Here is a 26,572-nt window from a genome sequence, read left to right on the forward strand (position 1 = left end):
CTAGATGCCTAAGTATGAATCCTGGTTTTGCCACTTACTAACTGTGACCTTGGGCAAGTATTTAACTTATCTGTGCTTGAGTTTCTTCATCCATACCAAAATTGAGCTGATCAAGCTAAAGCACTTAGAACAGTGCCTGCTACACAGTAAGCACTTATTAAATATCATCTACTATTCCTTATTTTTGTATATCAACTTCTGAAGCCGCTCTGAACTATAGATGCTCTTAATGCTCAGCTAGGAGCCAAATCCCCATCACCTTTGCAACTCCTCAGGAAAGCAGACAGTGACATGATTTGCTACAAGCTGTGGGAAGTGGTCCGGAGCCCCCAGTCTTAGAATACAAGTCAAACTCCTACCCCAAACCCTCAGTCCCAAACCTTACTTTTTAACAACATTCAAGAGGGGTGTTGTGAGACCAGGGAAAAGCAGCTAACATTAGAGTCAGGGTGCAGGGCCCTGGCTTCTACTTACTGTGCATGTGCATACACTTCTACACGATCCTGCAGTACCCGGACGATGAGCCAGAAGTCAGGCAGGCAGGGCCGAGGGAGGCCTGAGAGGGAAGGCTGTGGAGGTGCTGGCCCAGGCGGGGTCCACAATGTGAAGGCTGCCTTCTCACCCAGAGTCTCATTGGGACCCTCACTGTCTGAGCCACTGCTGCCACCATCATAACCTGTGTCAAATGTGCTGAAGTTCAACCCCATTCTCAGGCTCATCTGAGCCTCCGAGTGCATCGGGCTCAATGGGCCCTGGCAGGTTAGTCCCTTCTGATGCCCTCTGCCCAGACCCTTCCCCGTGTAGCCCTAAGTCTACTTCCCATCAGCTTAGAGTCCTCTACCTCCTGCCCCAGCTTACCTAGGTGGTCAGAGTCCACACTGCCCTGACTGGACATAAGGCTTAGTCCCCGGCTGGGCCCAGGCTGGCTCCCTGAGAAGAGAAGGGAAATGCCCGGAGCCTCTCTCAAATGCTGCCTAGGACCGTCTTCTGATAATGGAAGCAGGGCCAGGCATCCACAAGTCCCTGGTTCTGGCCTCCAGACTTCGCTAAGTCCTCTCTTACCTCCTGGTGGCAGGCTGGGAAGACTGCTGATGGGGGGACCCTCAGAATCCTCTGGGGAGCCAGGGGCTTGGGGGCTGGCTGTCAGGGCCTGAGAGGCAGCAAGTCAGGACTGAGTACAGGCCCCACACACCCACCACTAACCCCAACATTCCTAGGTCAGCCCAGGAAAGACTCACCTCGCCTTCGACAACTTCAGCCTTGTCCTCATGGCTGTGCCAGGCCCAGGCCGCTGAAGGGGACTCCCCATGGGACCCACCTGGCTGTTGGCCAGCTGCCACAAAGAAGAAGCCACTGTCAGGGTCCTCAAGAAGAACGTGGCCAGGGAGGTGGAGGCGGCGGAACTCCTGGGAAGCAAGAGCCAAGGTCACAGTTGAGGCAGGAGCAGCCCTCCCTATTTGTGGGACCCCACACTTCCTTATCAGGCCCCCACAACTACCTGGTGAAGCAGACACCAGCATCCCCTTTGCTGAGGTACGAAAAGGTTCAGTGACTTGCTTAAAGTTCAACAGGCCAAGGAGCCAAGGACAAGGTTGGGAGCTGGGTCTTTTCCCAGAGTTGGGCTGTCAGGCATGGGGTGAGGGACAGACAATGTGGTGAGGAGGTGGCCAGGAGGATAATTCTATGGACTCAAACCAAGAGAGGGCCTTCCCGTTCTGTATCTGGAGTCCAGGGAAGGACGGGCCCCATGGTGACCAGGGAGTGTTCTGAGGGCAGCATACCTCCTTGAATTGTGTGAGGGAACGCTCTGGCCCAAACACAAAACTCAGTGGCAGAGTTTGGCGAAGGCAGGTGGCACGTCCAGGAGAGCTATGGATGTGCACAGCTGCACGGTGTAGGGCAGGGCTCTGGGGGATGCCCCCTCTTCGGAGTGCCCCCACCATCTCATCCTCTAGCAACCAGCGGATCTACAGTCAGAGAGCAATCCAGGAAGTGGCGAAGGGCACCTCCCTTGTTGATTGGGGCATCACCTTACTCTTAGACTAAAAGATACTCTGCCTCACAGACTGAGGGGGGCTTCACTTTGATCCCAGAATACAGGGGGTGCCTTACCTCACTTATATATGGAGAGGATATCAGTTACAGTGTTGAGGGGCTGTCGTTTAGGATGGGGAAGGGAAGGCCCTCACCTCACTCATGGTGGTCTCGATAGCCAGTCTGTGGGGCGTGGCCAAATTGGACAGTCCTGGGTGCCTAATTGGAAGAAAGGTTTAGATACTGGTTTCCAGAAAACACAACTAAGGAAGAACAAGGAACTCTGAGAGGGAGATGAGGAAGTACCTGTCTTCTCCTGGGGGTGGCAGTGGGGGCCCCAGGCCATCATCAGACCTTAGAGACGATGGTTGCCCTGGGGATCGTGGGAATGAAACACTGCTCTCAGATGTTGACCTGAACAGTGTGGGAGCAAAAGTCAAAGGTCAGCAGCTCCTAGCCTCCCAGAGCCTCCTCAGCACTCTTTTCTTAGAATCCTTAAGGTGCCCTCCCCCAAGTGCCCCTAGAGTCCTTAATAGTCCCCAACAAAACCCCAGATCCCCCCACCAAACTTGCTGCCACACCGATGGTGCTGAGGGTCCGAGGTTGGCGGGAGCTCCACTTCCAGGGGCAAGGTCAGCACGAAGACATCCAGAGTGACACTGAGGTCCCTCAGGGGCACTCGGCCTCCAATGGAGGGGCCCTCCAGAATGGAAAGCACCTGGCCTGGTAGAGGGGGAAAGTTAGGTGTTGCTGGGAGCCCTGGGGCAAGCAAAGATTCCAAGTTCTCAGCACTAAATAGTTATATCCAGGCTCTCTGCTCTCCCAGACACGCAGGCAGGCTGTACTGGGGCCTGTGGCCCTCCCCTGGGCACCCCCAAACTCACCCAGGCAGGTGGGCAGGCTGCATACAGGTACTGAGCTGTGCTGTCCACGCAGCCGCACAGAGCACGTGAGGTGCAGGAAGAGTGGTGGCAGGTCACGCATGAGGCTCTCAGGCCCAGTGGGTGAGTCGCCCCCCAGGATACTGAAGGAATCTTCATCAGGGTTTACGGTGTCTGCATCCGACAGTGAGGCGGAGTCTAGCCCAGTAGGCCCTAGGTCTGGATCACGGCTCTCGCGGTATTCAACCTCCAGCTCTGGGTCACTCTCAGTGACCACACAGCAGGCTGATGTGTCTCCTAGAGATGCATGTCGTGCGGTCAATGGGAGAGGTTGGCAGTGGAAGCCCCTGAATCCTGACTTGAAGCCAGCCTTCCCACCACTACCCACTTGCCCACACACCTTCTTCTCCCATAAGCTCAGCCTCTGAAAACTCCAAGTCACTGACTTTTCTGTCTACTGTGTCCCGGGGGCCCTCATCCTGGGCAAAAAAAAAGACACAGCTTGATCCAAAGCAGGACAAGAGCCACATCCAGGTCTCAAGGAACCAAGAGTCAAGAGGATCCAGGTGGGCACATGGGGCCTCTGGGGCTACAGGTCAGTACGAAGGAAGGGAGAAAGATACTCACTTCTCGCCTGCTGGATGGAGGGCAATAGAAGAAGTAGTGAGGATTAGAGGGCACTGTGCGGAAGTGGAGACCACTGATCTCCAGGAACTTCTCCTACATTGGGGTTAGAAGAAGACTATCATGTCAGCCACCCCTCAACAGAGTTTTACCCCCTACCCCCTAGAACAGACATGTACACATCCCCAACCCAGAAGAGAACACTGCCCCCCCAGGCAGGCAGGACTCTACCCCTCTCCTATCCTCACCAAGATTCCCACCTGGATGAGGCTATGAAGGGCATCATGTGCCTCTCCTCTGAGCTGGCAGACGTCTGTCAGAGAGATCTCCAGGCCAGGGTCTGGATTGCCAGGGACACGGGTGCTCTGAAACTCAGGCTCGCTTAGGTCCTCGGTCTCTATGCTGAGTGGTCACGTTGGGGGTGGGAGTGGGGGTTTAGGTGTTAACAACCACCAAGTCCTAGAGGAGCATGCTTTGCAACTGGGAGCAGCACACGCCTGTCTTTGTCTCTAGGAAGGGTGCTCAGCACAACAGCAGGGGCAGCGGAAGAGGCCAGGAGAACCAACCCACCCGCCCATTTTGGCTCTAACCTCCACATTTCTTAAGGGCCAGACATTTCTGTCAAACAGGAATGAGTAAGGATGACTCCCAGTTTTCTGAGCTGGACCACTGGGTGGAGGGTGGGATCATTCACCGTGTATGAAGAACCCAGGTGGAGAAGCAAGGTTTGGTGGGAAGAAAATGCCCTCATTTGGGGACCATGAAAGGCAGGGGATCTAGAGCTCCAGGCAGGACACTGGGCTGGAGCTCTGATACGTGAGTCACCAGCACGCTCTTCCCTCTGCTGCTTCTGCTTCCCTAGTGCTAACACACTGCAGATGCCACACGCAGAGCTGGGTGCCCGCCTGCGTTTCTCACTCCCTAAACACACGGACCTGTTGGGTCCCTCAGGTGAGCTGTGAACTCAGCAGTGGGCAAAATACAGTTTTTGCCTCTATGAAACTCACAGATTAGTTGGGGGGAATTACTACTATTGTATGAATGTCTTCAGAACAAGCTTCTACTTTCACTGATGGCAACTGGCAACTCCCTACTCCTAATTCAGGTCAACACCAGAACAGGGGAGCCAGGAAGGGAGACTGCTGCCCACGGCAAATGAGAGAAAGAAGCCTGGGCAGGACATGGAAGCCGGCGACCAGCACTACGGCCTCTCTGGTGCTCGGGTGCTACCTTGCACAGCCATCCCCGTGGCTCGGAAGGTGCCTGTGAATAGGGACTTGGTCTGTGTGCCCCCGTATACATCATTCCAGGACAATCCTAACCTGGACTCAGAAGCCAGGATAGCTCGTTCCCGAGGCTCGGGGCACTCTTCGATGCTGCTGCTGAAGGGCCCAGGGCTGAGAGGACCAGGGCTTGGGGGTGCGTGAGGCAAACCCCGAGTGTGGCCACACAGTGCAAGCAGAAAAGGGGTGATGTCTACTTCTTGTAGCAGCTCCTCACAGGCATCTACCGCTATCAGCAAGTCCTGGGAGGTGACACTCTGTGCTTGCTGCAAGCTCCGGAACAGCCCTGATAGAAGTGGAAGGGACCACGAGGGTCAAGCTCTGCAATGGCTCCCCAGTCCCCATCCCTGTAATCCCTAAATCTCCTCCTCCCTGACACCCCCTTACACGGCCTCCTGCTCACCACGGACGTAGCACCGCTGGGCATGCTCCTGTAGCAAGGCACAATGGTTGGCTGCCTCCTTGTGCCTGGGCTCCATCCAGGCTGAGGATGGGGGCGGCTGGTCAAGGAACTGAGTCCTAGGAATGGGAGGAAAGAGAGAGCTTGGCCAACTCCCCTAAGTGACACCTCAGACTTACCATCTACCTACACTCCAATGGATTATCCATAGGTCCCTACCAATTGTATTCATGGCCCAGCTAGTTCAATTGATTTGCCCAAAGAAGCCCAGCACAGAGCTGGGAGGACATGACTAGGAAGGTAAGTTCCTGCCACTGACCATCAACCTGTCTGTCCATATCCAAGTGTGTACCTGAGCCTTGGCTGGGGGCCACGGTCCAGGGAGAACCTAGGTCAACATTGAGGACACTCACTGGAAGATGAGGTCTCGGGGTGCCTGAGGGGGCTGCGTGCCAACCATTTGCTCCCTCAGCGCTTCCAGGGCACAGCTATAGACGTAGACAGGACACCGGGTCCGGGGCACATCTGCACCCTCTGTCTGTGGAGCCTGACGCCCAGTGTAAGCCTGGAAGTCCTGACGGAAGGGTGGGCTCAGCTCTCCTGGACTGTGGGCACTGTCTGTGGGAAGAAGTGTGACATGGTCTTCCAGCCCTCTATTTGTTCCCCATTCCCACTCCTGCTTAACTGACTTGAGAGTCAGCAGCCTTACCGCCAGCTGGGGTGACACTGAGGATGGGGACCTGGGACTTTGTGGCCCTGACCCCAATTCCCCCCAGATCTTTCAGGCTGGAGGCCCTGCTCCAATCCCCGAACTTAGGTTTTGTCTCCTCTTGAGAGGGTCCCTCCAGGCCATAGGCAGCCAGATGCTGGACATCTGACAAGGAAAGAGATAAATCAGAGCTGCCGGGTGGGCTGGTGAGGGAGCTCAGGAGTTGGAATCTGAGGGGGTCACTGAGGAAGTCAGGGGTTCGTACCTGAGAAGGTAGCTGGGAGGAAAGTCAGAAACACGTGCTGGGGCGTCACAAGCCTTGCATAGCAGCGCCACTGCGGGGGCTGGGTAGAGATGAGAGGCTTGAGAGTCTCAGGACCTACACTCTGTAAGAGAGAAACAATATTAGTGCAATCTATAAAGGACCATCCAACCCCTGCTCCTTCCTCCACCCTGGAGTCCAACCTTAGGGACAGCTTGCAAGATCCAGGACAAAGGGGAAGGACAGCATCCTGTCAGTGGCAGGAGGCATTTAGTACCCAGGGGGATGGAAAGCTGGGGTATGAATATGTGGTGACAGAAGGAGATCACTACAAGAAAGGGCTCAAGGAGATGAATGAGTGCTGACTTGGATAGGAAGAGCTGAGTCTCCAGCGGCCTGGGCGCTGCTGACTGCTTGATCCTTCAGGATCCCGTCGCCTCCCACTGGTGGCGCCTCTGGACCTACAATGAGGGTAGAGGGTGGTGAAGGGGGCAGGGTCAGCAGAGAGGTAGGGCTCTGAGGTGAAGAGAGGGGGAGGCCAAAACCCAAAGACAGAAACCATCCTGTGGGGTGGGGAAAAGCAGCTGGGCCAGAGTCTAGTATCAGGAAAGAGGTGGGGAGCTTACCTGGACTGCGGCAGGTCCGCCACAGCACCTCACTCAAGAAAGCAGCCTGGTCAGCGGTGGTCAGCGGGATTTCCCGGTCACTCAGCTCCTGCCCCAGGCAGCTGTGCAGCAGGCACAGCACCATGTCGTTGGCGGGACAGGGACCCTCGGCGAGAGGGACGCCCTCTGGCTCTGCCCGACATACACTCCACTCAGCACCAAGAGCCTCCTGCTGCCCAGTGCCCCTGGCTCAGCCCTGACCAGCACAGCCCTGCCTTCAGCCTCCAAGCCTCCTCCCGCCCCCATCACTCATTTGCTCATTTTCAGACTCATCTGCTCTCTGTTCTCTAATACTCCCAGGCTTGCTGGCCCTCTAGGTATAGGGTGAGTGGGTACAAAGTTCACCCACCTCTGGAAAGCAGAAGGAAGAACATCTGGAGCTGCTGGCACTGAGGCAACAGTCCCATTAGGTCAAAACGGAAAGGGATCTCACGGACACAGGTGTCTCCTCCCTGGTCCAATCCTAGGAGTGAGGGAAGGAAGACAAGACACACGGTGAGACCCAGATTTCCTGCCTTTGGTTGCCTTCGCCCCACCCACTCCCCTGCTCCACCTCTGGGGACCCCTTCCCCCCTGACCATCAGACACCCTCGGCTCTGGGGGCAGAGGATTCCATTCCTTGCTCTGGCACAGCTGTATGAGGTATTCAAAGCTCAGCATGGAGCCTATGCAGGCAGCGTCCCGAGGGTGGAGCTAGGGGAGGAATAGCAGAGGTCAGGGGTCAGCCCCTCCTAGCCCAGAGTACCTGGCCTCCAGCTCTCAAGGAAGCCCATAAAGTCACAGACATTCAGAACACAGAGATTTGGAGGGACCAGGAAGCCCACAGGCTATAGTAATCCCAAGGGAACAGCACCCAATCTGGTAAGGGGAGGGGATACTTCCGAGGTCACTCACAGCTTGAGGGATCTCGGAGTACGTCAAGCCCTGGAGGTGCTTCCAGCTGTCAGGGCCAGGTCCCACTCGCCCGTACTGCGGCTCCACCCACACCTCAGTGACCAGATTGAGCTCCGAGTCTCCCTCCAGGGCCTCCACCTCCACATCATTGTCATCATCTGTTGAGAAGCTACAGGAAGAAGGGCCCTGAGCCTGGGAGAGAGGAGAGTCCAATCCACAACCTCATGGCAGGGAGGCAGTTCACAGAGGGCGGCAAGGTGGCAGCACGCAGGACGCCACAGTTGCACATGGCCTTGCCAGACCTGCAACTGCTCGATGAAGCATCTAAAAACAGAACCTCCTGCCCCAACACTCAGGGTATGGGAGACAGAGCTTCAGGGGACAGTAGGGAGAAGGCGGAATGTGGAGAGAGGCAGCTCTCAGAGACGGCTTGGTCTCACCTGTCTTTGGTGGAGGTAGAGTGTGGGGGGAAGAGGATGTACTGGACAACACAGGTGTGCCTCTCTTCGACTGCAGCCTGTCCTGGGGGCTTGTTCTGTGGGTAGATTGGGAGAGTCTGGGCAAACCCCAGCCAAGGCAGAGATCTGGCTCTGTCCAGCTCTGGCCCTCAGAACTTTAGTCCCCTTGCCACATTGTCCTGGGACTGGCCTTAGGCCTTGGGTCCTCTGGCCACAGGGTCCCCATGAGGCAAAGTTCCCTGCAGTCCCAACCTAGCTCAGAGGTGAGAGTCCCTCTGATGATGGACTTTGGTGGGGAGGTGTCATGAGGGATGACACATACCTGAATTGGAAGCTCCAGGACCATGTTGATGATTCCTTCCCCGCTGCAGGCGAAGTGGAACCCTTCAGAGAGTCGGACTCTGAAGCCCCATAAAGGTGGAGTGGGGACAGGATAAGATAGGGGAAGAGACACTGAGAGTACACGCCCCTGTCCCCCACAGCACTTCTGTATCCACTTTCCAGCAGCCATCCAGAAAGACTTGTCTGCTGGTGCCCTCTTCAGACTACTGGTCCCTCAAGTGTTAAGAGGTCCAACTATGACCAGAGGCCAAAATAGAGTAGGAGGAGAGGAGGAAGGAGAGGGCAGTAGCATGCACTGCTCTACGCTAGACACTTTGCATAACAGCAGCAGCAAAGAGACTGGGGCTTAAAGAGGGGAGCTGTCTGGCTTAGGCTTCCTGCCAGCATCCAGACCCAGGGCCTACACTTGCTCTCTCCCTGCCCCAAGTTGCCTGGCAGGCTTGGGTAACGTACTCAGTGAGAATGGAGAGGAGCTGGGCAATGGCGCTGAGCGGCAGGGCAGGGGCCAGTCCTGATGGGACACTCCAGAGCCAGCGTTGATGGTAGAGGTAGCGAGACAGCGATGCTAGGCTAGAAGAGGCTGAGCGGCCTGACACCAAGGGCAGTGGCCCTGGTGGCTCCAGTGTCAGCAAGAAGGGTGCCCGGTAGTCCAGGGGTAGCTTCTCATACCTGGGAGACCGAGGCAACTCTCAGTTGATCTCTACTCATATGTAGCTAAGCCACAGCCCTCCCACATGCTCCTGACCCCATCCTCACCCTCTGTACCAACCTGATGAGTAGCTTGTCCAGTGGCTTATGCAGGACCACAAGGCATGGCCGGTCAGACAGGGCCTGCTGTGGCCCCAGCATGGGGGGGGACTTGGAGGGAGAGTTGCCCCCACCAATGCCCCCCAGCCCTTTTCGTTTCACCTTGGGTGTTGGCTCCTTGTTTTGCACCCGGTGGGGGAAACGCAGCCTCAGGATCTCTTCCTGCAGGCCCGACACAATCTGAGGGAAAAATGTGGTCAGATCCTCCTCCCTCCATCTCCTACAGGTCTGGGAGAGGGCCCACAGACAAGGCGAGAGAGGCCGCTACCCCAAGCCTTACTTGGTCTGGGGGCTCCTCTCTCTACTGGCCCTGGCCCTGTGGGGTTTGGGGAAGAGGAGCTAGTCTACATTCCAGGGCTCCTCAGTCTGGGAGTAGGTCAGGGCCCAGCTCACCTTATGCCGGGCCTGTGCTGGAGTGCCGATGGGAAAACCTAGGCGAAGAACCATGCATGGGGCCTTGGAAATGATGCGGACCATGTAGAAGGAGGAGGGGGGCTGGTCTGGGGCACTGAGGAGAAATGCGAGTCAGTGAGCAGCCCTAGGCTGGGAGTAAATGGGTTCAGGAGGAAGTAGGGATGAGGTGCGGGGTTAGAGGAAGACACAGGGGATGAGGCAACGGGGGAAGAGTGAGGGGACACCACTCTGCCCACCTGGAGAGCAGCTTCACGTAGGAATAGCCCTCGACTAGCACGAAGCTGCTCCAGTCACGAAGCAGAGAGGTCAGCGAGGAGTGCGAGATCCTGCACTGGACAGTGCTGTAGCGCCCATTGCTGCCCGGGGTGTGCAAGTGCTTGGGGATTGGTCTGGGGAGAGGGGTGTAGATTGAGGTCAGACCTCCCAGCCCCAATCTTGGGGTAAAAGCACAGTTGCTACCTCTCTCTTCTAGGCCCTGTCTGAGGATATGGGGGCCGATGAGCAGGAAGACTAGAAAAGGGTCATAGTTTTTCTTGGCCAAGGTTGGTAAGGGCTCATCTGCTGCTTCCCCATCACTCCCTGCCCCCTCACACCTGCTCTCCACCCCAACTATGGCCCTAGGAGGATACCCACGTGTCATGTTCCAGGATTAGCACCAGGCGATGCATGTGCAACCAACGCTGCCATGAATTAGCATCCATGGACAGCACTGGCTTCCAGTAGGCAGCAAACTGGGCATGGGATGAGTCGGACCCACTGTGTTGAAGGGAGAGCACCTGGGGACAGGAAGGACAGCCTATAGGAGCACTCGTGGAGAAGCAGGGTACAACCTCCAAACAGCAAACAGAACCATGGGGTTCAGCGGGTAAGAGATGGCAGTTGTTTAAGGTTAAAGGAATCTACAGCCCAGCCTGGGACAGAGGCAAAAACTGCCTCCAACACAAAGGCTAGATTAGGATGAATGAGTCCAGGGACAGACTGTGTAGCCTTTTAAAGCCAAATCCAGGCAAAGGATGGGACTTGCCATGCTTCTATCACGGGAGGAAAGGCACTAAGTGACGGCAGGACCTCAGAACGAGGCCTCTGCACACTCACATAAGCCTCTTGCCGGTCAGTACTAGCCTGATAGCCGTGGGCTGAGTGTGAAGAAAGCACAGGACCAAGGAAGCTATGGTCTTCAGGAAGTGCACAGTTCACAGTGGTCGGCAGTGGTGGGAAACAGCTGAAGGTGGTGGGGAGGCCAGAGTGCGCCACATGGAGATGTGGTGAGGGGCTCGCAGTTGGCTGGGATACCACCACCTAGCTATTCTGCAAGTCTTTACCTCTGACACCTGTGATCTGCTAAGGACAGCCTCTCTCTTTAGATTCTTCTCCTCCCCCAGGGGCTTTGAAGGAGGGAGGAGAATTGCTCCCAAGGCGAAAGCTTAGGGTTCTGATTTGGATGCTTCCGACTTGAGAGGGAAGGAAAAAGAAGGTGGTTCTGGGCTCCAGAGCTGTGCCAATCCAAGTCTGGGTGGCCACAAAACGGGGATAATGAGCACCAGAGCCACTCACCGGGGTGGTGGAGCCAGGAGGGATGTAGAAGAGGGGCACTCCACTCTTGGTGCTGTCAGGAAGCGTGAAATGTTCTGGGACTGAAGAGAAGGACTGAAGGTGGGCTAGCATCTGGTCCGTCTGGTTAATGCTGCAGAAAGAGGGCCAACCCTGAGCCACACCTGACTTTGGTCGGTACAGAGGAGGGGAGCTCCAGGGGGGCATGGGACCCTGGACACAAGCCTTGTGCTCAGGGTGACTCTCTCCAGCTCCCAGCTTCACACATCTGTCCCCCCACACAACAAATGGGGCATCACTCACTGAGCGGTGACCTCACTCACCTCTGCAGCGTGTTCCAGAACCGCCGAATAACATGGGTACGATACAGCGAGCGAATGGGTTGCCTCAGTGCACAGGACACATCATGCAGAATGTCATAGCCACCTTCCATTGTCACTTCCACCCGTGTTCCTCGAGGGCCCTCGGGCTCCAGAGGCCAAGGCGCCACAGCCACATACTCGATGCGCATGTTGTGTTTCCACAGCAGCACCAGCTTCACCTCCAGCTGGGACCCTCCTTCAGGGGAAACAGGAGGGCTAGTTAGGGGCAGAAGGCATAGGAATCCAGGCCTGGGACTGAGTCCTATCTGAAACCCCCATCTCCCTCATGGAACTCTAGCCTGGCCAAAGGTTCCAAGCATGGTTCCATAGACTCCAGGCCCAGAGCCTGCCAACTGTCACAAACAGAAGTGTGCAGGAGTAATCTGAAAACAAAGCCAAGTTCAGCTGACTCACCTTGGGCAAAAGGAGATGGAATTGGGAAGCTAAATGCTAAGAGAACTAAGCCCTGAAGGCAACTCAGAACCCACCTGTTTCAAATGACACACAGAATCTTTCACTGGGACGCCCTTTCATGTGTGATACCTGTGAGTCTTCTGCTTTGTTCAGCAGGTCCTCCCCCACACAAAATCGGAGAGACTTGTGTGATACAGCAAGGCCTAGTGACCTTTACCTTTGGCCAGTGTGACTTCTCGGACACTGTAGCCCTCTCGAAGCCGTACAGACACAGTGCTGACCAAGTCAGCTGGCACCTCCTTCTCAGTGTGCTTCTTCCGGCGCAGGACCAAGGCAGGGTTGCTGCTGGCGGAGACCAGGTGCTCATTAAATAAGCGGTGCTGGGAGCCTAGAAGACCAGTGAGGATGGGGAAGGAGAAAGTCCTCATCTGTTGGCTCACAGGGATATAGGGGGAGGGGCTCCACTGAAATCATGGGGAGAGAACAGTGCCAGAGTAGTAAGCCCCAGTTATACTTTCAGTCCTCTGGGGATTCCTGCATCACCTCAGTGTCCATTCTCTACTCCCCGTTCCCACACCCACCCAGCCTGCCCCTCACCACAGTAATATTCAGGGTTCAGGGCTTCCCCACTGCGCAGGAAGGAGTAGAGGAGGAATGCCCGGTGGTAGACAGTCAGACCCAGGTTGCCTGGCTCGGGCTCAGGACAAGTGGACAGGTAGGAGCCGAATGTTGCCATTGCGATGAACTTCATCAATTCCACATTGGGCACGTGGCCAAAACTGCAGTCATAAGAGTAAACTCCTCCCACCTGGAGAAAGTGAGCAATTAGAGACCTGGCTCCAAAAGAGATGCCGGAGTAGGAAGTACAACAAGAGAGGAGGAGATGGGGCTGGATGGCCGCTCCCATCCTCTGGACCAGAGTGGGAAGTGGGCCAGTGCTCTCCCCGGACAGACCACTGCTCTGCAACTTTCCTTCCCTGAGCCCTTCTGTCTGAAGTCCATGCCACTGGCTACATCCTTCTTCCTCAGCATCAAATACCAGCCTACTCCCAGTCACTAAAGATTTTGGCAACTGGTTCACTGGCTTCCTGTCATCATCCCGAGAAACTTCAGTGTCTCGCTAACAAAGTGCTTCTCAAACTTTAGGGTGTATACATAACACCTGGGGACATTGTTAAAAATGCAGTAGGGTCTGGGGGTGGGGCCTGAGATTCTGCATTTCTAACAAGCTCCCTGGTGATGCCAATGCTGCTGGTCTGTGGACCAGATTTTGAGTGCCAAGGCTATCTATCAGAGATCAGTAAACTACATATACCTGTGGGCCAAATCTAGCCTATCACCTATTTTTGTAAACGAAGTTTTATTGGAACACGGCCATGCCCATTCATTTTCATGTTGTCTATGGCTGCTTTCATACTACAAGAGCAGAGCTGAGCAGTTGTGACAACCGTATGGCCCACAAAGCTTAAAATATTTACTTACGGTCCTTTACAGAAAATGTTTGCAGACCTACTCTAGAAAGTTGATTCAATTCCCTGGCCTCTCAGTTTCTTAACCTTTATCTCCAGAACTTGCTCTATTCCACTCATCTGCCCGCTAGCTACACACCTGTCCTTGGCTTCACTTGGAACTACCTCATCTCAGCAATTTCAACTGCCACATCCCACTGATTACACACAACCTTATCCCTTTAGGTTTCTTCCATTCTCCGTCTCCTGCTGCTCTTCGATCTCATTAAGACTGCCAGACCTTGAACCTCTGCTCTCTCTGACTCTATCCACATCCTCCTGGCCCTCCTTTCTCAACCGACCCTGGACCCTACGTTCAAGCAACTTCATAAGCTTTGTTCTCAACTCCTTGGCCCTCTTTACTTTTTTCTGCTTCCATCCCCAAACCCCAACTAGGATCACAACCTCTATACCTGGATCCCCAATGGGATCCCAATGGATCCCAATGGAGAACACTGCACAGTTGTGTAGATTGGTACCACATCAAAACATATGACACCCAACCCAGCCAGTCTTTCAGGGTTGTCCCAATACTGTGTCTTCTTCCCAACTCTGGCCTCCCTCCTTCATAATACTCCTCTTCACCTTTTATTTCAGAGACATACCAGAGGCCCTTGGCAGCATTTATTGACATCTTCATTTCTATCCTTCTAGTCTCAAAGAAAGAAGTGACACTCCTGCTCCAGAGTCCCTCAATCTGTTTCTTGAGCCTATGCCCTCCTGTCAATTTACGGACTTTACGCCATCAGACTTCCTTTTCTTTCCCTTATTTTCGAAGTCTCCATGGCTCCTTAGAAACATGCTTAAGTCTCGAGCTTAAAAAACAAAACAAAACACCCCTCTCCTTCCACCCTGTACTTCCCTCTGGCTACCATTCTCTCATGCGATCCCCACTTGACCTGAACAGCCAAATTCCTTGTGTCAACACTTGTCTCTACATCCTTGTCCTCTACCCACTCTTCAATCCACTGCAATCATTTCCCTCACCACCTCTTCACTGAAATGGCCTCAGAAAGATCCCCACGACCTCCTAATCACCAAATCCAAAGGGCACTTCTCATTCCTCATTTTACATGATCTTTCTGCTGCATTTCACATTATTAACAACTTCTTTCTTCCCAAAACTCTGACCTCTGACAGCAGAATGTCCTGGTTCTTGTCTGATTATTTCCCTTCATTCTTTGCTGGGCCCTCTTCCTATGAAAGACCTTTAAACACTGCTGTTCCCCAGGTTGTTTGGGGACCCTCTTCTTTTTTCAATTACTATCTGTCATCTGACAAATTCTAACTATCTCTCAACTAGTGCTGTCTCCTGAGTATCAGATCTGCATCTCCAACTGCTAACTGCTACGAATGACAGCCATTTATTACTTAATTATGCACTATGCTAAGCACTTTAAATGCGTCCTCTCATTCAATGAGGTAGGTACTATTATAATCTTCACCTACAAATGAATCTGACCAAGAAGTGAAGTGATGTGCCCAATGTCACACAGATAATAAGTAGAGCCAGGATTGAGGCCAGGCATGCCTAACTCCAAAGGTGATGTTTTAACTGCTCTCCTCCTGACCCACAGGAACCTCAAAAACAACAGGCACAAACCTGGATTCATTATCTTGTCCTCACTCCACCCCAGCTGCTTCTTTTCCTGTTTGTTTGTTTTTTTTTTTTGTGAGGAAGATCAGCCCTGAGCCAACATCCATGCTAATCCTCTTTTTGCTGAGGAAGACCAGCTCTGAGCTAACATCTATTGCCAATCCTCCTCCTCCTTTTTTTTTCCCCCAAAGCCCCAGTAGATAGTTGTATGTCGTAGTTGCACATCCTTCTAGTTGCTGTACGTGGGACGCGGCCTCAGCATGGCCGGAGAAGCGGTGCGTCCGTGCACACCCGGGATCCGAACCCAGGCCGCCAGTAGCGGAGCGCGCGCACTTAACCGCTAAGCCACGGGGCCGGCCCCATACTGTTTGTTCTGCCAGCTACCCAGTCATCACTGAAGTCAGAAACTTAGAGACATCCTTAACTCCTCTTCCTCCCTCACCCCTCATCTTGCTAATCATAAGTCATGTTGACTCTACCTCTTCATTTTCTCCATCCTATCCCCTTCTCTCTTACTCTTAATTCCCCTATTTTAAACCCTGATCCTCTCTCACCTGACCAGTGCAGTTAACAGCCTCCCTGCCTCCACTCCTGCCCTTCACCCAGCAGCAAGAATGACCTTTATAAAACATAAACCTAACAGGTGATTTTCCTTCTATATATTTGCATCACTCATAGAATTATGCTGAAACTCCTTAATACAGCAGAGCCAGCTTTTCATACTCTGGCCTATGCCTACCCTCCAGCCTTGTTTCTCATAGCTCTGTGCCTCCTACCCTATAGAGTCCATCAATCCAAATTGGCTGTAGTTCCCAGAAAATACCTATTCCCTCCTTTGCTTAAGCTAGTTTGAGCTGGGTTTTCTGACCCTGGCAACCAGAACAGTAATAACTAATCTAACGGAGGAGGTGGCATTGGAACTGACTGCCGGATTTCAAATTCTGTCTTCTTTTTACTATAACATGCTGTCTCCCACATCCCACAGAGAGAGGACAAAGATGAGAGTCCTCTCCCACCACTAACCACTTATCCTGTTCTAGATATAACACCTCCCCCCACCAGGTAACTATGTTATTGGCTTTACCTGGGAAATCGTCGCCTGCAAGAAAGTAACCAGCCATATCCCACACTTTCCTCTCCTCCTTCCTAGAAAGTGCTCACCTGCACAAAGGAACAAGCCACAGTGCCACTGCGAAGCTGGTTTAGCAACGTCTCACATACAGCAACATCAGGGACACTGGTCACCCCATCTGTGATTACAATGATACCTGGGGCAGGAAACATCAGACTCAGACCCGGAGACACTGACCAGATCAAAGTCACAGGCAGGCACCCAACTGATGGGGCCCTGAAGACCTCGGTGTCTGCCAAGCAATGTGTTTCATCATCTCAAACACCTCTCCTTCTCCCCTTCCCTCCTGCTTCTTCCTTTTGAGTGATGGATCCCAGTCTCCTCCTAAGTGATATCCTTGGAGCTCTACTCCTTCCCACTAGGCTCCCTGACGATTGTTAGAGCTAGGGGTACTTGAGATATACACGAATACACACTTACCTTTTACAAACTGGGAAACAGATCCTCTTCTCTGGAGCCCACTAATCTCCCAGAATCTCTATTTTTGCTGATAACCCCCTCCCCACACACCTTTCCTGAATCATCCTAGTTCCTCAATCCCACCAACATTTCTTCTACTGACCTGCACTAGAGTTTGAGGGCAGCAACTGCAGTGCCAAGATGCCCTGACGAATCATACTGACAAGCCCAAGATCAGCTGTCACCATGGAGACTCCCACCTTCCGGCCTGGGGGCTCCCCCGAGTCTGGGGACTGGTCTTCTACCTGGTCCAAGTTACAGAAAAGGTAGAATGGGACAGATGACATTGCTGTCCCATCCATAGCAAAGCCAGAATTTACTGCCCAGCACTGCCCAGGCCAGAAAGGCCTAATCCTGAGAGGACCCCAATCCCCCTACTATGCAGCCAAGTCCTGACTGTGCTGCCTCCTCCAATGTGTGCTTGAATACTGACCATTATCCAGTACCAGATGAAGCACAGATTGTACTGGAACATAAGCTTCCCACCTCTTGCCAATAAGGCTCCTTTTCCATATTTTTCCATCACCATTATGAAATATTTTATACTTAAATCAAATTGAGTCTTCAGACATATAGAACTGCCATTTGCCTGGCTACTTCTAGGATACCCAAAGGAATGAGAGAGTGCATTCTAGTGAGCCAAGCAGCTTTATCCCTGATTATATAAAATACTAGAGATCCACGCCACCCACGATCACCTTCTCAGATCCATTGCGGGAGAAGATCCAGGACTGAAAAAACACAAGGAATGGCCTTCACATTTTCTCCCGGCAAGAATTTGTGTGTTGGGGATGTATCTGAGCCCTCCTCCCACAGGGAACCTGCAGTGTGTACTCACTAGCACTTCTATCCTTGGATCACTCTGCCCCTGGCTCTTAGCCCATTTTTCCCCTGTATTCAGCTTGTCCTCCCTCTCTCCTCAGTGTCCCTTAACAGCTCCTCTTTCTAAGTGGCCCTTACCTACGTTCTCTCCCACGTACCTGACTCTGGGGGTCATACTGCTGCTGCAACATGGTGGCCACCTTATCCTCAAAGAGACAGAGCTGCTCACACACCTGCTGCAGGAACACGTCCCGCTGGGAAGGGTCCAAAAGGCAGCCCTGTACCAGCACCTGAGAAGCACAAGGGAAAGACTAAGACATGAAGGTCAGGGGGATACTGGGCAGTACCCCACTGGTCTCCCTATTTATTCTCCACGGCTCCCTCTAGGTGACCCTGACTTCCCACTCATGCAGGCTCTAAGGGTGGCTTATTCCACAGCCAGTTCCTCCCTTATCAGATCATCTACTCCATCAGTCCTCAGCCCAGGTATACCGTGTCCCTACTCAGGGTGCCCAGGTCATTAGTCACCTTAATCTGGGTTTGCAACCTTCCTCTGCTTATACAGTCCTCCACACTAGGCCTTCCCTAAACTCCCGCATGAGGGCGCCAGAAGATCTTCTAGCTCCGTACATCTTGGGCTACCAGATGGCTACTGATATTGTTTATAAGCTGCCCTACCTCAGTTTGGCAAAGCCTTTTTCATTCTGACTCATACTTTTTTATTCTTAATGATTTCTAAGCACTGCACAAAGGAGCTGTTCTGGACCTTTTCTCGTTTTTAAGCTCAAAATCTTTTTCTTATTCCCCCAATGAATAACCTCAGCAGATAACTCCCAGCCCACTCTTCATAGAGAAAGGAAACCAGCCAACAGGAACTCCCTGCTTACCCACCCTGAGGGTGTACTGGTCTCCAACTCACTGAAGATGCCCTCAATGTCTGCTAGATGTTTATATCTATCTGTGTTCTTGTTCTTCCTTCAAGGCTCTGAAGAAAAGATTCCTCTTCCTCCTCTTTTTCCCTAAAGCTGATCTCTCCATCTAATCTTGGACCTTTTGTCTCTCTAATGCCTTCATTCCCTCTCCATGAGGTTCCTTTCCTTCCACTTCCAACATAAATAAGTGCCCCTATCCCAAAAATTTTATACAGGCCTGGTGGCCCTTGTGGTAGCCTCAGGATCTCTCCTCTATCTCCCCATCGGACTCCTACAACCTGTCTCACATGCCCACTTCTCCCCGCCCCCTGCCCTCCTGTGCAACAACTACTTCTTCACTCCCTGTTAGAACTGGGTAAGTGGGAGGGGATAGCCAGAGGAGGGGACACTGGGACTCCACACCACTCTACAGGCCTGACTGTGAGAAGTAAAACAGAATCAGAAGAATAGCAGGAACTGGGGCTATAAAAAGGTGAGAAAGATGTTCACAGCTGTATTGTTTAGAAGAGTGGAATAAACCAATGTTACTGCAGTAAACAAAAAATTAAAGAAAAAAAAAAAAAGAAGAGTGAAAACTGCGTCAACCCAAGGGTCCAATAATAAGGGTTTGGCTACATATATGATGATAAAATATGATAAATATTAGTCAAGCGGCCATTAAAAATAATGTTTTCAAAGAATATTTAGTGACACGAAAAAAATGCCCACATTATACACTAAAAAAGCAGGATGTAAAACTGTGTATCTTAAATGAGCCTGATGTTTCTCCTCTCTTTGGATGGAGGGGTGCATACTCAAACACATACTCGAAGACAAGAAGGAAATTCCAGAAAATGTTAACAGTAGTTATTTCTGGGCGGTGTATTATGGGTGAGTTTTGTTTTTCTTTATATTTTATATATTTTTCAAATCTCCTTCAACAGACATCTATTATGAATGTGATTTAACATTTTTTTTCCCCAAGAGCAGCAGGATACACCTTGAGGGAGCTATAGAGATGGTGAGGAAGCTGGCCCAGGGCTGATAAGTGGCCCTGGGGGCTTAACTGACTAAGTCCTCTCCTTCTCCGCAGCTGCTGTCCTTGTCGAGGCCTCATCTCCCCTCCCATGCTGCAATAACCTGCCTGTTCTCCTCAGTCCAGACTTTGTCCCCTAATCCATCTTCCACACTGGCCACAAACAAGTGTGATCTTCCTAACGTACAAATCTGATCCTGTTACTTCCACTTAAAACCTTCAGTGGTTCCCTACTACCTATGCTAATAGTTTTAATAGCTAACATTTGCATGTTTTCCACACGGCAGGCACTATTAAGTGCTTGACACGTATTAATTCAATTAACGCAATTATATAATATTGGAACTGCTAATATCCCCACTTTAGAGAAAAGACGCAGATGCACAGAGAGGTTAAGTAACTTGCATAATGGCAGAGCCAGTAAGTGGTATAGCCAGGAAGCAAAAAATCGGCTATGTGATTCCAGATCCAGTGTTCTTCACCACCACACTAAATTCCCTTAAAGAGTAGTTCCCCCTTATCCATGGTTTCAGTTACCCACAATTGTGGTCTGAAAATATTAAATGGAAAATTCCAGAAATAAACAATTCATAAGTTTTAAATTGCGTACTGTTCTGTAGCATGACAAAACCTCACGCCATCCTGCTCTATCCTGCCCGGGACATGAATCACCCCTTTGTCGATCCACGCTGTATGTGCTACCTGCTCGTTAGTCACTTGGCAGTCTCGGTTATCAGACTGATTATCGCAATATAACAATGCGTGTGTTCAAGGAACTCTTATTTCACTTAATAATGGCCCCAAAGCACAAGAGTAGTGCTGCCGGTAATGCGGATACGCCAAAGAGAAGCCGTAAAGCATTTCCTTTAAGTGAAAAGGTGAAAGTTCTTGACTTCAAGAGGAAAGAATAAAAGTTGTATGCTGATGTAGCTAAGATCTACACTAACTTCTTTATAACATGTTGTTATAATTGTTCTATTTTATTATTAATCATTGTTGCTAATCTCTCACTGTGCCTAATTTATAAATTAAACTTCATCATAGGTATGTATGTAAAGGAAAAAACATAGTATATATAAGGTCTGGTACTATCTGTGCTTTTAGGCATCTACTGGGGGTATTGGAATGTATCCCCGTGGATAAGGGGGATTATTGTAGAATAAAGGACAAGTCCTTAGCCATGACATTCACAGTGTTTCATAATCCTGCTCCCACTTATCTCTCCAGTCTCCTCTTTTCCACCACCCCACCCCATTCAAACTTTACTGTGTCAAACTGAATAATGTACAGTTCCCTACAGAGCAGTTACATAGTTCTGTGTCTTTGCTTTTGCTGGCCCCTCTGCCAGGAAAGCTCATTTCCCCTTCTTCAAATGGTTAAACTAATTCTTCCTTCAAGACTCAGTTCAAATGCCTCTTCGTCCAACAGTCTTCCCTGTCACTGCCCCAGGCTTGGCTGGATGCTCCCTCTTGGTGCTCCTACAGCACCTGAGTCATAAGTTATCAGTGCCCTTATCTCATTCAACTGAAATTACTCCTTCAATATCTGTCTTCCCCACTAGTCTCTCAACTCCTCCCATCAGGATAGGGACAGTGTCTGATTCATCTGTGTCTCCAGGACCTTACCCAGGCCTGGCATAGATCAGGCTTCAGAAAGTGTTTCCCAAACTGAACCAAGTCAACGCTTGTGATCACCTAATACTCATGCTTTCTTGGCACTAGCTACCAGCACCTGTAAAGCCTGGCCTCTTTCTGGGGATGTGGCCCACAATCAATAGTCCTAACAGCTGCTCTAGGAGAGCACTCTAAACTAGGGCAGAGGCCTGGGATCCAGGCATGCGCCAATTGCTTGTTGTATATTTCAGACCCTCAGATGCTGTCCTTTGCATCCCTGTCTCTCAAAGCCAGTTTGACAGCTAAGGTGACAACCTGGCCATTAGGGACCATGTCATGGTAAGCCCCTATCAATGAGTTGAGGATGGTTAAGAGCAAACGAGGAGAAACTGGGCCAATTTTATCTAAGCCAAAAACAGAGACTCCAGTAACAGACTTGGCCATTCCTCAAAAGGAGTGTCTGGTGATAGCTTGCTTGGGTGTTGGATAAGCCCTGTAATTATCTGTATAGTCAGCATTACACCCAACAGTTCACAAGGCCCTCAGAGAAAATGACCCTCTTCTGTCCTTGGAAGAAATTATGTTTCTGGGTATTTGTTACATTTCACAATCATAAAACTACTCCAAAAGACCATCTCCCAGGGGTAGTGCAAGGAGTCAGGACACCAGCAAACTTTCTGATGGAACTAAGGGAGGGGGGACAGAGAAAATAGACATCCAGTGGCCAGAACCAGACACTTACAGGGGGAGTGAGAGGCATTTGTCCAATCAATGCAATGCACCTAAAGCTTAAGGGAAGGCCCTTTAAGACCAGAGCAATTGATTCTTCTCAAGAGGAGAGAGACTCATAGAGATGACTAGGAAACAGGTTTAAGAAGCCAGCAGAGGTGGGGACTTTGGGCATGGACAGCAGAGACAGGATAAGGACTTGGTCAGTTGACAATCAGAAATTAGGTCTGAGGGCCTGCCCGGTGGCGCAAGCGGTTAAGTGCACGCACTCTGCTGCGGCAGCCCAGGGTTCGCCGGTTGGGATCCCGGGCACGCACCGACGCACTGCTTGGCAAGCCATGCTGTGGCGGTGTCCCATATAAAGTGGAGGAAGATGGGCATGGATGTTAGCCCAGGGCCAGTCTTCCTCAGCAAAAAGAAGAGGAGCATTGGCAGATGTTAGCACAGGGCTGATCTTCCTCACACACACACAAAAAAATGAAATTAGGTCTGAGGGTACAAACTTGGAGAAAGGATGCAATACCTGGTGAGACTGCAGGCCAATGATTGAGGAGTAGGCCTGGATAGTTACGTAGATCTCAGGTTGGAAGTCGATGCAAGATCCAGGCACTCGGAAGGGCCGAAGCAGTCCGCCTAGGCACCGGGAGAGGGCATGGAAAACTTCATCAAACAAGATCTCCCCTGTGGAATCATCCTGAGGGCAATGCAGAGAAAGATCTCTCAAGAGTAACCAAAGGCAGCCCTGAGCAGAGGGCAGAAATAAGCAGCTTCCATGGGTCAGTGGAACTCTTATCTTAAGTTTGATTGCGCCCCCAAATACAGTGCCACAGATGGGAAGGGGTCTGTCTTACAACACCCACGATTCCTCCACACGCCCGTCTCTTTTTCATAATGATAGGCTGAGCTCATTTTTTACTTCTCCCAGGCCTCTCCCTCTCCTCCTCACCTCCTTTCCATCCTTTCTTCCCACTGTCTCCCTCCAACTCCTTACCACAATGCCAGTAGATGGGCTAAGGTCCAGTTCAATGACAAATCGATATTGCCAAGCCAGGAAGGTGACCCGGGTGGAAGGTACGAGGAGGAATGGCCTTGGAACCACTGGTTCATCTGGCTGCCACCCAGGGGGCAGGACACTGAGGACTTCCAACTCCTGTTCAGACTGAAGCTGACAATTATGATGGACAGAAAAGGAAAAAGTCAGGGAAGAGTTACTCTTTCTTTCCAGGATCTGACTTCGGTATCCAAAATGACACACCATTGATTCCACCTCCAACAGTTCAACCATACACTCTTCCTATCTGAAAAAATTATTAAACAAAATTTCCCCTGTGGAATCATCTTGTGGGCAAAGTCACTTGGCCCTCCTAGAATTAGGCCCCTCAGAGTTAGTCTCCCCTCTTGTCTGTTTCCAGCACCCTCCTAAATAAAACAGGTCCTTCTGGGCCAGGCCCTCACATCCCGTGCGGCTCTGGGCCTTACCAGCATCTCCTGGGGTGTGGCCTGCACAGTTTGATGAAGGTGGTTGAGGAACCAAGCCAGGCGAACATTTCGGGAGATTCGATAATCCTTTTTCATCAACAGGAACACCTGTCCAGCTTCTTCCACCTCGGGACAAAAGACATTAATAAATCTATAAAAATTCACTGAATTTTTATATAGATTAGTATATCTATATATATTAGTATATATAGATCACGGTGCAAGTAACTTGTCCAAGGAGCTCACAATCCCTGAGTGAGAGGCAAGGCAGCAGAGGTGAAAAGTTTACCCCCACCTCAGTGCAAGGTGTTCCCAGGGATTAATTCTCAACTCTCTCCTCCCATTCCTCCTATATAGACCTCAATGTAGATGAAGCGAACTTTGCACATTTCAAATGTTTATGTGAGTTTCTCCTATAAACTATAAGCTCCTTGAGGGCAGAGATTATGTCTTGCTCTATTTTTGTGTTCCTGTGCTTGGTGACTTGCTTAAAACAGAGCAGACTCTCAATAATGCCAGACAGTTCCTCCCAAGAAGCCTTGACAACATCAGGCACTGAAGGAATCACTCAATGGGTGAATGGCAAGCCTGCCAAATACCTCAAAATCAAACTTGCGCACTTCTCAGTTGTCAACATTCTAGCTCCTTCCCTCCAGTGCCTCATGGGCAGTCAGTTCAACAATGTCCTAACCAAGCCTCAGTTCCCTTGTCCATGTCCTTGTCCTCCCACCACACAAGCCCTGCCAAATCTTGACTCAGGATGAATTCAACACCCTCCCTTATCCACACATACACCATGCTAGCTGTACTTTGATGGAAAGAAACTTGTCACCTCGCTAGTGGTGCCACCTCTAGCAGGCCTTTACCAATCCTTTTACTTTTCCCTGGTCAACAACCTCTCCTATTCTCCTCAGAAGGTTTTCCACTCCCTCAACCCCTGCGGTCCTGGCAATGCTTGCCTACTGTATCACAGAGAAAAGAAGGGTCAACTGGTCTGAACCCCCCCAGTGTTTCTTCCAGATTAATCCTTATCTGTAACATTCCTTTACTCCCTTACTCTTGCCTCAGATGGAAAGATTACTCTCCCCCTGTTCTAGGCAAATTGCAAATTTCTCCTCCTGTGTTCCTAGTGAGGGGAAACGCTAGGCTGTGAGGACTGGAAAGAGTGGCAGAGGAGAAATGAACAGAAGCCAATGACTGCCTGTTGAGAAATGTGGTGCTGAAAGGAAGTGATCTTTTTTCTTTTTAAATGGGGGGCATGGAGAAGAGATGGAACAAGCCCTGGAAAAGCAATAGTGGGGGGGTGCCTGATGTCAGAGAAGAGTGTGGAGAGCAGAGACACTCCACAAAGACTAAAAGACTTTGATGAAGACTAAAGATGAAGACTAAAAAGATAAAGACTTTGATGAAGACTAAAGACTAAAGATGAAGACTGAAAAGACTAAAAAAGACTAAAGATGAAGAAAGTCTTTTCCCTTTTCCAAGACAGAAAGCAAGCATCAAAAGCTATAGAAACAGACACTGGGAAAAGTAGACGAAAGTAGCAGAGACAAAAGTAGAAGGCAAGAAGAGGGAACAAATTCCCATTAATTGAGCACCTAAAATATGTTCAATAGTACACCGTGGAGGTTAAGTGCAAGAATTCACACAGCCTAGGTTTAAATCCCAATTTGCTCTCTTATTAGCTGTGGGATTGTGGAAAAGGTACGTACTTAAACTCTTTAAGCCTCAGTGTTCTCACCGTAAAGTGGAGATAATCCTAGTACCAATTTAATAGTGCTGTTATGTGCACTGAGTGAAATCGTGCATATGAAGCGCTCAGCACAGTGTCCGACACTTGTAAGAATATAAGAAAAGTTAACCGTTACAGATTATTATTGGGCACAATCCTAGGCTCTTTACGTAAGTAAGCTCATTCAGTCTTCACACAAAATATTTAACAGAACAAAACTGAGGTCCCAAAAAGTTACGTGACTTAACGTAATTAGTAGGTATAGGGTCAGAAGTCAAACCCAGGCCTGATGAGCTGCAAAGCCCATCTGCTAAAAGTGACAAATGGATAAAACTGGGGACTTAGGAGCAGAAAGGATTTAAAGTTGTCAGAAGAAGGAACACGATAAGGGTTTACAAGCAGAAAGGATGCTCTGACATAATCAGAAAGACAAAAAGACAATTGAAACATCGATCTGATGTGATTCAGTATTACTTTGTGTTATGTCTCTACACCTCTAAAATCACACGCAGGGAAACACTACTGTCTGTTACACTGCTTCCCTACTCTGCGCTGAGGTAGGTCCTGGTGAGGATGTTGGATTTTATCCTAAGAGTTAGGTCAAGCTACTGAACTCTTTCCAGCAGGGCAGTAATACACATGCATTTAAAAAAATTCCCTCTGGGGGACCGGCCCGGTGGTGTGGCGGTTAAGTACGCGCGCTCCGCTTCGGCAGCCCCGGGTTCGCAGGTTTGGATCCCGGGCGCGCACCGACGCACTGCTTATCAAGTCATGCTGTGGTGGCGTCCCATATAAAGCAGAGGAAAATGGGCACAGATATTAGCCCAGGGCTGGTCTTCCTCAGCAAAAAAGAGGAGGATTGGCAACGGATGTTAGCTCTGGGCTGATCTTCCTCACACACACACACACACACACACACACACACACACACACAAAGTCAGCTTGAACTAACCTTTGAGACAAGTGAGCTTAGTTGCATTTTAAGGGATCTTTAGAATAAGACAGACACTACTGGTGATTAATTGGAAATGGGGAGGAAAGCAACAAAAAGGAAGGTGTCGGGCCGGCCCCAGGGCTTAGTGGTTAAGTGCACGCACTCCGCTGCTGGCGGCTCGGGTTCGGATTCCGGGTGCGCACCGACGCACCGCTTCTCCGGCCATGCTGAGGCCGCGTCCCACATACAGCAACTAGAAGGATGTGCACCTGTGACATACAACTATCTACTGGGGCTTTGGGGGAAAAAAATAAATAAATAAAATTAAAAAAAAAAAAAAAGATTGTCCAAAAAACCTTTAAAAAAAAAAAAAAGGAAGGTGTCAAGGATGTCTAATGTAGCATCAGTAAGTTGCAGAATGATTGCTAAGTTAGCTAGAAATTTTTGATATAGTTATTTACCATCATTTCTAACCACCATCTTCCTCAAAAAGTCCCATCAAATTGTACACTCTTATTGC

The 26,572-nt window shown here is 50.8% G+C and overlaps 1 protein-coding gene across 7 annotated transcripts in view; it reads right to left on the bottom strand.

The window, feature by feature from the left end:
- SZT2 (SZT2 subunit of KICSTOR complex) overlaps positions 1 to 26,572 on the bottom strand; it is a 56,490-nt gene that overhangs the window by 18,805 nt on the left and 11,113 nt on the right. For 3 of the 7 annotated variants that reach the window (XM_087446110.1, XM_004441972.3, XM_087446109.1), the window contains exons 3-41: positions 23,387 to 23,512; positions 22,899 to 23,072; positions 22,431 to 22,601; positions 17,777 to 17,908; positions 16,900 to 17,041; positions 16,367 to 16,473; positions 12,698 to 12,908; positions 12,318 to 12,488; positions 11,648 to 11,882; positions 11,328 to 11,457; positions 10,407 to 10,549; positions 10,010 to 10,162; positions 9,753 to 9,867; positions 9,322 to 9,539; positions 9,006 to 9,221; positions 8,533 to 8,611; positions 8,193 to 8,287; positions 7,753 to 7,921; positions 7,437 to 7,551; positions 7,208 to 7,321; positions 6,820 to 6,990; positions 6,560 to 6,654; positions 6,197 to 6,317; positions 5,932 to 6,096; positions 5,636 to 5,840; positions 5,226 to 5,341; positions 4,862 to 5,108; positions 3,800 to 3,941; positions 3,543 to 3,635; positions 3,316 to 3,394; positions 2,919 to 3,212; positions 2,616 to 2,757; positions 2,341 to 2,448; positions 2,190 to 2,253; positions 1,782 to 1,967; positions 1,239 to 1,406; positions 1,063 to 1,150; positions 859 to 930; positions 475 to 676 (exon numbers count right to left, since the gene is read on the bottom strand). In XM_087446110.1, the coding sequence (XP_087302236.1) occupies positions 475 to 676; positions 859 to 930; positions 1,063 to 1,150; positions 1,239 to 1,406; positions 1,782 to 1,967; positions 2,190 to 2,253; positions 2,341 to 2,448; positions 2,616 to 2,757; positions 2,919 to 3,212; positions 3,316 to 3,394; positions 3,543 to 3,635; positions 3,800 to 3,941; positions 4,862 to 5,108; positions 5,226 to 5,341; positions 5,636 to 5,840; positions 5,932 to 6,096; positions 6,197 to 6,317; positions 6,560 to 6,654; positions 6,820 to 6,990; positions 7,208 to 7,321; positions 7,437 to 7,551; positions 7,753 to 7,921; positions 8,193 to 8,287; positions 8,533 to 8,611; positions 9,006 to 9,221; positions 9,322 to 9,539; positions 9,753 to 9,867; positions 10,010 to 10,162; positions 10,407 to 10,549; positions 11,328 to 11,457; positions 11,648 to 11,882; positions 12,318 to 12,488; positions 12,698 to 12,908; positions 16,367 to 16,473; positions 16,900 to 17,041; positions 17,777 to 17,908; positions 22,431 to 22,601; positions 22,899 to 23,072; positions 23,387 to 23,512 (5,774 nt within the window). Of the gene's footprint in view, positions 1 to 474; positions 677 to 858; positions 931 to 1,062; positions 1,151 to 1,238; positions 1,407 to 1,781; positions 1,968 to 2,189; positions 2,254 to 2,340; positions 2,449 to 2,615; positions 2,758 to 2,918; positions 3,213 to 3,315; positions 3,395 to 3,542; positions 3,636 to 3,799; positions 3,942 to 4,861; positions 5,109 to 5,225; positions 5,342 to 5,635; positions 5,841 to 5,931; positions 6,097 to 6,196; positions 6,318 to 6,559; positions 6,655 to 6,819; positions 6,991 to 7,207; positions 7,322 to 7,436; positions 7,552 to 7,752; positions 7,922 to 8,192; positions 8,288 to 8,532; positions 8,612 to 9,005; positions 9,222 to 9,321; positions 9,540 to 9,752; positions 9,868 to 10,009; positions 10,163 to 10,406; positions 10,550 to 11,327; positions 11,458 to 11,647; positions 11,883 to 12,317; positions 12,489 to 12,697; positions 12,909 to 16,366; positions 16,474 to 16,899; positions 17,042 to 17,776; positions 17,909 to 22,430; positions 22,602 to 22,898; positions 23,073 to 23,386; positions 23,513 to 26,572 lie in introns of those variants that run through there. The other 4 variants (XM_087446108.1, XM_087446111.1, XM_087446112.1 and 1 more) reach the window with 4 other exon arrangements.

The sequence above is a fragment of the Ceratotherium simum genome, chromosome 22 (assembly GCF_057802395.1).
Source record: "Ceratotherium simum simum isolate JZ-2026a chromosome 22, ASM5780239v1, whole genome shotgun sequence".
NCBI lineage: Eukaryota > Metazoa > Chordata > Mammalia > Perissodactyla > Rhinocerotidae > Ceratotherium > Ceratotherium simum.